We start from the raw sequence: 13,243 nt of genomic DNA on the forward strand, positions 1-13,243 counted from the left end.
CCTTAACTGAACACCCTAAAAGTATTAGATTGAGCACCGTCCATCATTCCAGAGAGCACAGTTCCACTGAGCTGGGGGGCTTTTTACCCCTCTAATCCACTCTTAACACATTAACTTACGCATGCTGCCAATAGGTTCATGTTTATCTTCTCCATAGAGTCCTGATGTATCGGCAATGCTTCTCCAAAACTTTTGAACATATAGTGCATTTACAGTTAGCAAGTTTAGTCCAGAAACAGGCCACGAGTTGCACAAGTCCTCCATGTTAACCTTTTCGTAATTATAGCAATTAAACTATGTTTAATTCACGTAAGTGAAGACTGTTTTTCACAGTAGAGTGACGCAGTTAAAAGGTCAGCCATAGCATTAAAACGGCTGACGGGTGAAGTGAATAACGTTAATTATTTGGTTACAAAGAAACCCGTCAAGAGGTCGGATATATTAGTCAGTGAGTGAACAGTCAGTTCTTGAAGGTGATGTGTTGGGAGCAGGGAAAATGGCATAAGAACCTTAGACGCTTTGACGAGGTTAAAAGGTGGGTTTTCAGGAAAGAGAAAGCAAACTTTTTGTCCATGTCTACGTTTAATAAAGTAACTCCTCTTTAACTGAAACGGCGTATTTTTCCAGGCAAGGGTGGATTCTTGCATGTCCTGTAATATTAAAGGTCTTCATCTGAACAGCAGAGCTACTGGCCAGCTTTCGTTAATGCCTAAAAGTATTGGGACACCTGCTCATTCATTTTAATACCCTTAATTTCGAGCATTTTCGATGTATCTTCATTTTATTGTAGTAACGGTCTCCTCTACTGTCCAGGGAGGAAGACTTGGTTTTGGAGGAGCACTACTGTAATTTTTATTTAGTGACAAGAGCCTAACATGGGTCAGGATGTTGGATGATGATCACCATCCCACCTCATCCCCACCTCATAGCAAAAGTATTGGATGGAGCACCACCACCACCATCATCATCATCATCATTCCAGAGAACACAGAGCACCTCCACTTGCTTCACAGCTCAATGCTGGGGGGCTTTATACCCCTCTAGCATTAGACAGCATGGTGCCAATAGGTTCATTTTCTGTAACAGCTTCAGAGAGTCCTATTCTATTGGCTATACCAGACAAGCTGTGTATGTGCCTTTGCACATCTGTGTCGGCAATGGGTGCGACTTAATACTAGATTAGATTTAACTTGATTGTCATTGTGCAGAGTACAGATACACAGCCAATGAAATGCAGTTAGCATCCAGCCAGAAGTGCAATATACAGTATCATGTATGTATGTAAAGTGCGAAATAGACATGACTATAATAATTTGGGGGTTATTGTATATGCAAATATAATATAAGTTCTATAATTAAAATTATATAATAATTATATATATATATATATATATATATATATATATATATATATATATATAGATTTTACTAAGTTAGAGCTGTTCTGATTATTAAAATTATTTTATTATTAGAATAAAAAAACAATTACACTACAAGTACACATTATTAATTAATTGAATTTTTTACAATTAGTACATACTTACTATTTATTATGTATCTCATGATGTGTTTCAGTAGTTCCATGTTTTAGCAGGTAGATCACACATGGCAGTGGAACGCTAGATGATGGGTGGTAGCAGCTGAGGTGATGATAAAAGGGGAAATACGCTGAAAAGCTGGTGACAAGCAGCCTCAGAATCCAGCTAAGACTTAATACAGTAATGGCTCATCTGCCCCTTCTGTTTCTCCTTTGCTTTATGTGTGTAAAGATGGTTTATTGCTCTCTGAGCTTTGCCAGACAGCATCAGGTTTTATTGAACCTGTTCACTCTCACCAGGGCTGTGTTGATTTAGATTCCTCCTCGTTACGGATTGCACTTTGCCTCTGTTGGGTTTTGCAGTTTACTTTAGGTGTGAATGAGTCAAGAGGAAGAAGCCAAGCTCTGTACTTTTTAAATTATATATATGTGTGCGTGTGCGTGTATATATGTGTATATATATATATATATATATATGCTGTTTGCTCTCCAGTACCGAGGCAGCATCTCTTTTAAACAATAATAATAATAATAATAATAATAGTAATAAAATAAACATTTCACATAGCTGACAGGTCTACGTTGGCTGATTTGCATTTAGTTTGCATTTGCATGAACATTTGAGTGCATGTCAAACAATGTTTTGGGAGTCATGATATGCAGCATCGGCGGCCAATGGTTATGGTCTGCCTCATTTTCATAGCCTTTTGAATGACGTTAATGTAGACCTGGCATGGCGACTCCTCTGCGGCCGCTGTATCCGCCGAGGCACTTTCGCTTGCACGTATCTCTTCAAGATCCTGCTTATTCCGAAAAATCAAGTCTCCAGCGATAGGAGATTTGCGAAATCGCTCATTTCCAGAGGCGGCACCTGAATGTACTGATTGCCCCCCCCCCCATCTCACACACACACACACACACACATAGCTTTTTCCATCTGGATCTCCCTGGTAACAACAACAAAAAAATAAAACATATGTCTCTATTTCATGTCTTTGTTTCCATGGCAACATTGCAATGTGGCGATGAGAGCTGTTCAGCTCCTCTTTAAGGAAGAACTGCGGCACGAAAAAGAGGCTGAGCGCGCCGAACCAGAGGCAGGGAGGAAGAGGGGAGCCAGGGCAGGAGGAAACGCGCGCAAAGGGGAGAAGGAGACGGCCACAGAATGACACAGTGACAGGCTGATAGAAGCAAGAGCTAAAGCCAGAGTTGCAACAGCAAGCTGCTGTTCAGGACGTTGTCGCTATGACAACCCGTGCTGGAGGTTCGAGCCTCTCTGCACGCTGGCTCCTGTGGTCATGTAATGACTTTCTATTTCTCCTTTCTTCAAGGATGCGCGTGCTTCCGCTGCTGAGCTGCCGTTGTTGTTGTTTTTCTTGCATGGTCATTCACTCCTCTCGTCCTCACATGCAGCGCAGACTGACCAAGTCTTTTTTTTTTTTTTTAGATTTGATGGCAGGAGCGGGCGTAGGGGGGTAGTCTGGGGAACGGCCAGTTGCTCCATCATCTAGGAGAAGAGTTGTAAATAGAAGAAAAGCCCATTCTGTTCTGTTACAGAGAGAGAGAGGGAGGGAGGGAGGGAGATCGAGGGAGGAACTGCATGTTTGTTTGAAATGGAGAGAGAGAGAGAGAGGGTGAGAGAGACCGAGAATGAGTTGAAGAAAGGAACAGCTTGTTTGCTATGCTGAACTGGGTGGCTGACACAAATACAGGAACTGTGGTTTGGTTGAGTCTAGAGGGAGTGCAGCACAAATCAAGTAATAGCCTTGTTTGTTCGACTTCGGAGGGAGGCCCGCTCTAATAACGGAAGAGCCTGTAGCAGAGCTATGGAGGTGGGAGGGGGGGTAATAAAGGAACAGCTCCAGTGTTCTATTGTAGAGTGAGTGAGCGAGCGAGAGAGATAGATTGAGAGAGAGAGAGAGAGATGGAGACAGGGAACAGCCTGTTGACATTTGAAGCCATGTGACCACAAGCACTACAGTCAAGACTTAGTGAAGCTGAAAAAACGAGATGCAGGAGACGGTGTGATGCAGAACAAGAATGCAAAGCTTTTACAGTCATTTTCAGATCAGCGGGCAGTTAAGGTAAACCTCAAATAAGCACAAAAGAGACAAGAGAGCAATGAGTAATAGTCTTTCTGAAAAACATACGGCGTGAGAACCTCCTTAGCTTGGCTCCTCAAAATGTCATTGTTTGCTTGTGAAAGGTTTGGTGTGTAAGAAAGAGCTGGGTGAATGTACTGAACTGCTGATTATGCAATCTAAATTTCCCCTTTGTTTCTCTAGCCTACAGGCTACATGGAGGCTGCTCTGTCCTACAGCTCTATAGAGGACCTGCAGCTGCTGTCGTGGGACAATGCCCCCAAATACTGCGTCCAGCTCAGCGTCCCTGGAGGGACCGTCCTTCTGCAGGTACTTCATGCACCAGCTGCACAGGAAAATACATTGTCCATACAGGTGTCATCATTTGTTTCCTTAGCAATACTCCTCTACACCTTATGATCACATTCTCTGTGGGTCACTCCCATCATATATATGATGTCAAATAAAATGTTGATGCAAAAGGACAGTTCACACTATTCCCATTTTCCATGCCATATCTTCCAGAGGCTCATTTCTCTCATTTCTCATGACATGCTGGATCATTGACTTGTGAAATCTGGTCAAATCCCTATCTATCTATTTATCTATCTATATATATATATATATATATATATATATATTTAAATAATATAGGGATTTCACAAGTCAATGATTCAGCATATATATATATATATATATATATATATATATATATATATATATGACATTATGACATTCATTTTACAAGTTCAGAAATTATTACAGGATCTAATCCATCTAGTGCTGTCCAATAGTGGGGAAAAAAAGAAAAATATACATGTATATGTATACATATAATACAATAACAAATATATATAATATATTACCGCACTAGTTGGATTAGATCATGTAATAATTTCTGAACTTGAAATGAATGTCATTAGGGTTGTTAGGATGTGACATAATTCAAGTACCTAGTTAAAAATACCACAGTTTCATGTTCTCACTGTATTAAGCTGCCATATAAAAACAGAGAGTGGCCAAAATTTAATGAACCCATTATGCAGTTCTGCACATTTAATTTCATATATTGTATGTACAATACAATATATGAATATAAAAAAAATATTGTACAATATTTAAGACTCGTTTTAGTAAAGGCATATTTTAAAAACTGATATCCTGATATTATCTGTCAACTTTTGTTCAGTATTTATTTATAGTGATTTTTATGTAAAATGTTCTGGGCTACATTCAGTTCATCAGGAGTGGTAACATTCTTTGTAGTGAAACTTTTAGTTGGTCAAAATCCTTTAAACACCGAAGATATCTGATATAAAAATAAAATATTATTTATATATATATATATATATATATATATATATATATATATACATAATATAAAAATTTTGATCTTTTAATAGTAACCTAATTAATTTATTCAAATTATTTGCGTATGTATTTTTTTTTGTTGGCCACTATATACTTTAAGGTTGTTCTCTAGCAGCATGGCTGGCAGGCAGTGTGCCCCTTTTAGCCGAACCTTTCCCTTTTATGCGTATCAGCCTAACGCAATCATGAGCTAAATATGCTAAAACGTACACCAGTCGGATAGTTCAGAATAGTTAAGCTGGGAAAGCTGTGGTATGTTTGCAGAGGTATGGTCCATAACACCAGTTTTTCCGCGAGTAGCCATCGTGTGTGTGTGATTTTACTAACACTGCAGCGTGTGTTTACAACAGACGTACCCTGCAGATCCTATCTTCCAGAGCTGTAAAGTTCACGTCCCTAAAGCGCAGAGTAATGTGGAGAGGGAATGCGTTTCAGCAGGGGTAGAGAGTAGAGGGCGAGGAGGTTGCGTTGTGGACGAAGACGTAATGCTACTGGTTTAAGGAACTAAAGCTCGAAGACGAAAACAGACCGAAATTATTCGAATCTCTACTTAGGAAAGGCCAGCAGTGATGCAACCGCCCGATCACACTCTGTGACTAACCATGAATCCGTGACACCGGAACAGCCCTAAATGTCGTAACACGTATGTTCAAATTGTGTCATTTCAATTTTATTGGGGTTTTTATGCCATTTCCTAAAACAGTCATCCTGAAAACCTCTTTACTGATAGAAACTTTAGGTGAAAAAGCAGAAGGTTAGATCAGATGTTTTTAGTTTGTTCAATTATGTGTTTGTTTTGAGCAGGTATCTCATTGCCTGCTTTCCGTTTAGAAAGAAATCACTTAATAATAACTTAAAATAATATAAACCTAAAACATTGATCCAGATCCAGAGGCAATTATTCAGAAACGTAGTAAAATGAATGCAGGTTTAAGCTACATATACATAAAACAACCAGAATGACTAAATTCACGAAATGCTGTTCGAAATCCCCAAATATTGTTTATTAGAGATTTCTAAGAGCACACAGGCATGTTGCTAACTGCATAATCCAAATCTGTACACACGTGTGACTTATGTGACTAAAAACAGTAGTAACAGCCTTCCTTAATCCTGCGTTTTGTCGATTACAGAAATGATACACATTGTGAACTTCAGGGATTTAGGTCAAATATTGCTTTCAAAAATTACAACACAAAGAGAGTCAACGTTTACCTTGTAGAGTTAAAGTAGATCTGATCTACGCTTAACTCTAATGCATTGTGCATTGAGACAAAAATTACAGATATTTACATTTACCTAAAAAGAGAAGTACTCTAATCAACCTTAACATTAGCAACCCTTATAGGTGACATGAAAAACATCCATTATTGTCATCTGCAGTGGCATTTGTCCAGGGCTAGGATCTACTTATTAACATGTGAACAGTCAGGTGTTAAAGGTGATGTGTTAGAAGCTGGAAAAATGGACAAACAAAAGGATCTGAACCACTTTGACAAGAACCTGGACAACTGGGTCAGAACATCTCCAAAACATCAGGCAGGTTATGTGGGGTGTTAATAGTATGCAGTGGTCAGCAGCCAGCAAAAGTGCTCCAAGAAAGGACAACCGGTGAACCAGCGGCAGGGTCGCTCCATGGGGGTCTCATCTCACAACTGACAGAACTTAGTTAGCATCTTCCACTAACTTCTTGGTCTTGGGACCAGAGACCACAGGACACCTTCAGAGGTCTTGTGGAGTCCATGCCTCGAATGTTCAGACCTGTTGTGGTGGCACAAATATGATAGGCAGGTAGTACTAATGTTATGGCCGAATGTGATGTATTAGAATAAAGGATATGCTTATTTAAATACAAGTGAGCTGGTCCTGGACATCATATTGCACAATTAAATAATAAATAATAATGAAATATTAAAATATAATAGAATATAATAAGAGATTAGATACCGCTCCAAATATTTACTTTTATTTAACTTGGACATCCCATTTAATAAGCTCATAAGAAGGACCCATATGAATATTTACAAAGCAAATAACCCTAAGGTGAAAGGAGCCATCAGAGTATGGTGTGTCGTAGGTCGTAAGGCATTATGTGACCCGGCTGATCCTTATTATTAGTAGTGTCCAGCCTAATAATCCCAATGGTGCACACTGCAGGAGTACTGCAGGAGAGGAATATCTGCAGCAGATTTCAGACATAAAAATCGAAAGGCAGAGCTTCGTTTAGTCAGGTTTTGATTCAGATTATTGACTGATCTGAATTTATTTATTAATTTTAGGACAAACCAATTTTTTAAATACTTTTTAATTAATTTTTTCATGTATTCATTTAAAATCTCAGCCTATTATATGTGCACCCGACTGCTGAGACTGCTGAGGCATAAAACAATGCAGTACTGTTTTCACTTCTGCAAAGTAATCTGAATCTGGCTTCACTACCAGCACTCCAGCCTCGCTGTAATGCTGCACCTCTCTTAGAAACAAGCCTTTGTCTGCCTGGAAAGCTTTTGAGAAGTAGCAGAGCCATTAAGCTGGTGTTTATGTTTGGTGTAGCCGTGCTGTTCTGCTGTTTTGCTGCTCTGCTGTCCGAGTTCTTCGGGAAGTGTCTTTAATTGTGAATCAAATGCACACTTCTGACCACTAAACCCTGACACACACACACACACACTCACTCACACACACCTAAACATTTTCATTACACACATACACACAAGACGCAAAATACATACTGCACCGTTCAGCTCATTCTCAGTCTCTCTGTGTGTGTGGGTGTGTTCTCAGGCTGCTAACAGCTATCTGCGGGACCAGTGGTTTCACTCTCTGCAGTGGAAGGTAAGGCTGAAGCTTTAAGTGGTTTTCTTTTTGGCCTTAGATGGAAGTGCTCTTTGCTGTTGTGTATCATGTATTTTTGGGACAGTTTGGTTAAAATTCCATTAATCACAAGTAGTTATTTTGTATTTTTCAGTAGAGTTAGTTGTAGGCCCCTCTCATGTTCATAGAAATCATTGAGGACCATTATAAGGTGTTCCTTTGCTTTGCCAACAGAAAAAGATCTACAAGTACCGCAAGGTGCTGAATAACCCGAGCCGCTGGGAGGTGGTGCTGAAGGAGATCCGAGCTCTAGTGGACATGGCCCTCACCTCCCCACTGCAGGATGAGTCCATCCACCAGGCCCCTCTGCACATCATCTCTACCCTGCTTGCTGAGGTACCAAATACATGAAATACACGCCTTCACACTCATACAAGCCTGTATGGGCATGTGCGAATTGTGTGTGTGGTGTCAGCACGGACTACATTCCCAAAATGCTTCCACTCCATCTTTATTGCGTGGTAGGGAATGCTCAGCATGCCCTAGCACAGGGTTAGGCAACGGGGCACAGTTTGTTGAATCAGGTGTGTTTGAGGTGGATGAGCACAAAACGGTGCAGGAATCCAAGCCTCTGGGACCGGAATCGCCCACCCCTGCTCTAACATCTGCAATATCACTGTGCTCGTGTTCAATCAGACACGTTTACATAAAGAAACGCCCCCAAATTACACCCCAATACAAGAATATCAAAATGAACATTTTTACTTATGACAGGTGATTTGATGCATGCTAAAATGTAATGTCCAAATGTTTGTGGACATCCCTTCTAATGAATGCACTTGGCTACTGCAAGTTGCACCCATTGCTGACGCAGATCTGCAAATTCAAACACACAGCTTGTCTAGTCCCAATAGGACTAGGACTCTCTTAAGCAGATCAACAAGAACCTATTGGCACCATGCTGCCTAATGCCAGGTATGAAGCCTCCCAGGATTGAACTCCTGACCTCACTAATGCCTTTGTCGCTGAACACTGTCAAATCCTCACAGCAATGCTCCTCCAAAATCTAGTAGAAAGCCTTCTTCCCTGGACAGTAGAGACAGTCACTCCAACTAAAGCAGGATATAAACTCTTTTAATAACCTTCATTTCAGAAGAAACACTGAAATACTCCCAATGTCCCAATACTTTTGTCCATACATTGTAATTCTTACTACAAAAGTATTTGTGAAATAAATACATTGTGGATTAAAAGCTATAATTCCTCACCTATAAAATAAGGCCAATCCTAGCATGTGCCAAAGCTCCACAAAAGACTCAATGAGCCTCTCTTATATGATATTCCTTAGCATTTACTATGATCCTAAATCAGCTGCTGTTTATGTGGCCCATCTGCACCTCATCTATGGGCACTCTAGTCCGCAATCATTCTGTAAAGTATGCGTTAGAGCGCAGTAGTCCTGCTGTGAGTTATCTGTGGTGTAGTGCTTCTGCATGGCTGTTCCTTTCTGAAATGTACAGAGAATCGAAGTAAAACCTCAGACCGTGGTTGTGCTCCTCTTTGCTTTGAATGGCTTTTGAGCTAAATTGAATCTGCCTGTTAACTTGGAACCTCAGCTTTTGGCTTATCTTCAGACTTCCACATAGTTTGTTGATTCAATTTGATCTTTTTACATCAGCAATGTTCTGTCTATGTGCAGAACTGAAAATAAGACCAGAGCACAAAGGTCAGAATCCCTAAGCAAAAATGGTACGTGGTCTTGTGGCTGGCTCCCAGGTTTTGGATGCATATAGAGCTAGGATGCCGGCCGGCCGGCCAGCTGGGAACAGGGCTTGATGTCTGACTAGTCACCGCTCTGTGGCTATGAGAGGGGCTCAGCCAGTGAGTGGATTCTCAGTAATTTGTTTGTGTCACTTCCTTCTCAGAACACTAACCTCAGCGCCCAGGACCATGAGAGCATCATTGTGGTAAGTGGGTTTACTGTGTTATATTTGACCTGAGAGAGCTAAACCGGGATGTTTTTACACAGTACAGTTAGTAAGGGCATGGTAGTCCTGTAACTAAAGCAGACCAAATATGCCAGTTTGAAAACAAAAATACATTACATTAAAAGTTAGTTTTTAAAAAAATAGGACACCAGGGATACACAGTGTAGTACGATCTGATGATGACTGTGTACCAGGCATGCAGACATCCTGGAGAAACTAATAGCCTAGAGGTTAGGTCAGAGCTGTGTACTAAGACACAATACTGGGAAGAACTTAGGGAGTCACTTGTGGGACTCCCTAACTTAGGGAGTCACTTGTTCATCTCTGCACCCCCGAGGTCTCCACCTCACTTTCTTTTCTCTTTCTCTGCACGAAAATACAAGTATACAACAACGGTATCCACCATAGTTAGGATGTTGTGGTTGGGGGATTCAGGTAGGCTTGGGGGTTTCAAGTATATGACCAAGACTTGAAAGCCCCCCCTGCCACAACATCATAACTACACTTGATACCCCTGTGTCTTCAGTGTCCCCTTTTTTTTTAAGACGATGATCAGCTCACATTCAACAGTTCTAACCAAACTTTTGACTGGTACTGTACTTATACGACAGTAGGAGCGCTCATACTGAAGTGTAACCATTTTTCGGGGCGAATTAGCCGTGCTTTCATTGAGCACTTTTTGGCAAATAAACAGGTAGTATTTTTGTTTGTGCATCTGGTAATGATTAATTGTGCTGTGGTTCTCCTGCAGGCCATCGCTCCTCTACTGGAGAATAACCACCCTCCCCCTGACCTGTGTGAATTCTTCTGCAAGGTAACAAGCACCTGGGCCCACCACCACCACCAATCCAGCCAGCCAGGCAAAGCAGTGCATTTGCCTGCCAAATACATAGTCTCAACCCCTGCCAGCCATGCAAGCTGTGAACTTTATATATAACAGCTGTATCATCAGCAACATAGAAAAATGCACACACACACCCTTTACACTGTAAAGAAGTATTACCAGTAGAATAGGACTCTCTGGAGCAGATAAACATGAACCTATTGGCACCATGTTGCCTAATGCCAGGCGAGGGCTAGAAGGGGTATGAAGCCCCCCAGTATTTGAGCTATCAAGCATTGGAACAGTGTTCTCTGGAATGATGGTGATGGGGCTCCATCTAATATCTTAGGGATGAGGTGGGGTGGTGATCATCCAACATCCTGACCTAACTAATTCTTTTATCTCAGAATGCAGTCAAATCCTCAAAGCAATGCTCCTTCAAAATCTAGTAGAAAGCCTTCTTCTTCTGGACATTTTATAATAGCCTTGATTTTATTAGAAACAGTGAATCAGTGGGTGTCCCAATACTTTTGTCCATATAGTGTAGTTAATGTTCTGAACCACAAGATATAGAATGGCTGTTATTGAATAAGCTCTCCTTCTCCTTCCTTTCCCCAGCATTGTCGGGAGCGTCCCCGGTCCATGGTGGTCATCGAGGTGTTCACCCCAGTGGTCCAGAGAATTCTCAAACACAACATGGTGAGTGTGTGTAGCCCACAGTGCACTGCCCTGTGCTCATGTGTTGATGGGATGTTTTGGTATAATAGCTCACGCTGCCTCTCTCGTCCCCCTCCTGCTCTCCTTGTTTCTTCAGGACTTTGGAAAGTGCCCCCGACTTCGCCTCTTTACTCAGGAGTACATTTTGGCTTTGAATGAGCTCAACGCTGGCATGGAGGTGGTCAAAAAGTTCATTCACAGGTCAGCGCGGTCCTGCACACACACATCATGTGCCTCTGGAATCACTCTGACACTGCTTTAGCTTCGCACCCACGTTTCCACACAGTGTTAGCCATGGCATACGTAGTCCCAGGTGCAGCTCAATTTCATGTACTGTACCTGCTTTGTTTTTTTTTTCTACTAATATTTGTCTGTTCTGCTGTACTGCTCCTGAGTTTTGACACACACGTCCGTGTCTGTGTGTTATTTCAGTATGCACGGCCCCACTGGACAATGCCCTCACCCTCGGGTCCTCCCCAACCTGGTGGCGGTGTGCCTGGCTGCCATCTACTCCTGCTACGAGGAGTTCATTAACAGGTATGTCCCCAGCATGTGACGCTGGACAGAGCCCCAGGGTTCAGGACGTCCCCTTTCAAACCCCTCCAGTCCAGTTCACTAGACTCCTTCACTCCTCCACTGGAAACCGCCAGCAATTAGCCTTCAGTCCCCAGCATGTGACACTGGACCGAGCCCCAGGGCTCTGGATACCCCACTCAAACCCCTTCAGTCCAGATCACTAGACTCCTTCACTCCTCCATTAGTAATCCGCCAGCAAGTAGCGTTCAGGCTACAGAGTTTGGATCTGGCTTGGAGCTGTTTTTCAGGTGCTTAGTGACTTCGTAGTTGAGGGATTTCTCTCATCGGACATCACCGTTGTATTTTCAGTCTTGCTTGTAACATTTACATCATCTCTCCGAGTCAGTGGGCCCTGGTTGACATACCTGGGAGGAATTCTTGCGCTCTGATTTTCCATCATCCATTCGTCACCCTTGTTGACCCCAGAGATTTAGATGTCTCAAACCCCACCTATGTTTTTCCCCTACCTCCGTCTCTTAATGCTCTCATTTGCCATTTGAATAGTTTCCATTCCCATTGTGTATTTAGCGTCTTCTGTTTAAACGAGACATTTACATGTGTTTACGAGGGATAATGTATGACCTAACATTTGCTTAAGTGTTCCATTTGTCTCCCACGGTGCAGGTTTAAAGTGTGACTGTAGCTTTAAACACTGGCATAGTGGGACTTTCTAAAACCAGCAGAATGTGTATTATGGAAATAAGGGAATGTTAAGTCATCTGTGGGTCGTATTCTCATCACCGTCTCTCTCTCTCTCTCTCCCTCAGTCGAGATAACTCTCCCAGTCTGAAGGAGATCAGAAACGGCTGTCAGCAGCAGAGTGAGCGGAAACCCCCCATGCCTCTGCGGCTGCTGCGGCCTGAGCCCCCGACCCCTCCGCCACCAACCACCCTGTCCCCTCCTCCCCTCGCCCTTTCACCCCCGCCCTCTATCGTCAACTCTAGCGAGATCATGGTGGAGCTGGAGCGTAACAACAACACTGCCAACGTGCTGCGCAAGACACCCGCAGGAGGTGACAGTGAGCCCAACCTCATTGACTGCCTGCTGGTGAGCCCAGCGCTCAACGCCCTGTCCATCCAGCTCCCGGCCCAAGCCGACAGAGTCCTGGCCTGTTTCGCCCTCATCCTCAAGATGCTGTGAGTGTCCGAGCTCTGGCTGAGACACAATAAGAGCCATGCTTATGTGTATATCTGCATTTACAGTATCCTAGCATTAGTTCGTGCAGTGACGAAGGTCTGCTTGTTGTGTGATCGGACGGAAACCGGCGTGCATATTTGTTACTTTATGGGTGACCTGCTCCCCTAGCTTAATTTCCCCCGTTACCATTCTTCCTGTGTGA

General features: G+C 42.4%; 1 protein-coding gene across 2 annotated transcripts in view; it reads left to right on the top strand.

Annotated features, from left to right (window-relative positions):
* cmip (c-Maf inducing protein) overlaps window positions 1-13,243 on the top strand; it is a 33,531-nt gene that overhangs the window by 11,989 nt on the left and 8,299 nt on the right. The window contains exons 1-10 of one of the 2 annotated variants that reach the window (XM_072695023.1): window positions 3,457-3,621; window positions 3,823-3,948; window positions 7,771-7,821; window positions 8,035-8,196; window positions 9,726-9,767; window positions 10,540-10,602; window positions 11,230-11,310; window positions 11,426-11,529; window positions 11,761-11,865; window positions 12,672-13,040. In XM_072695023.1, the coding sequence (XP_072551124.1) occupies window positions 3,565-3,621; window positions 3,823-3,948; window positions 7,771-7,821; window positions 8,035-8,196; window positions 9,726-9,767; window positions 10,540-10,602; window positions 11,230-11,310; window positions 11,426-11,529; window positions 11,761-11,865; window positions 12,672-13,040 (1,160 nt within the window). In that variant the 5' untranslated portion in view covers window positions 3,457-3,564. Of the gene's footprint in view, window positions 1-3,456; window positions 3,622-3,822; window positions 3,949-7,770; window positions 7,822-8,034; window positions 8,197-9,725; window positions 9,768-10,539; window positions 10,603-11,229; window positions 11,311-11,425; window positions 11,530-11,760; window positions 11,866-12,671; window positions 13,041-13,243 lie in introns of those variants that run through there. The other variant, XM_072695022.1, reaches the window with a different exon arrangement.

This window comes from Salminus brasiliensis, chromosome 13, assembly GCF_030463535.1.
Source record: "Salminus brasiliensis chromosome 13, fSalBra1.hap2, whole genome shotgun sequence".
Classification (NCBI taxonomy): Eukaryota; Metazoa; Chordata; class Actinopteri; order Characiformes; family Bryconidae; genus Salminus; species Salminus brasiliensis.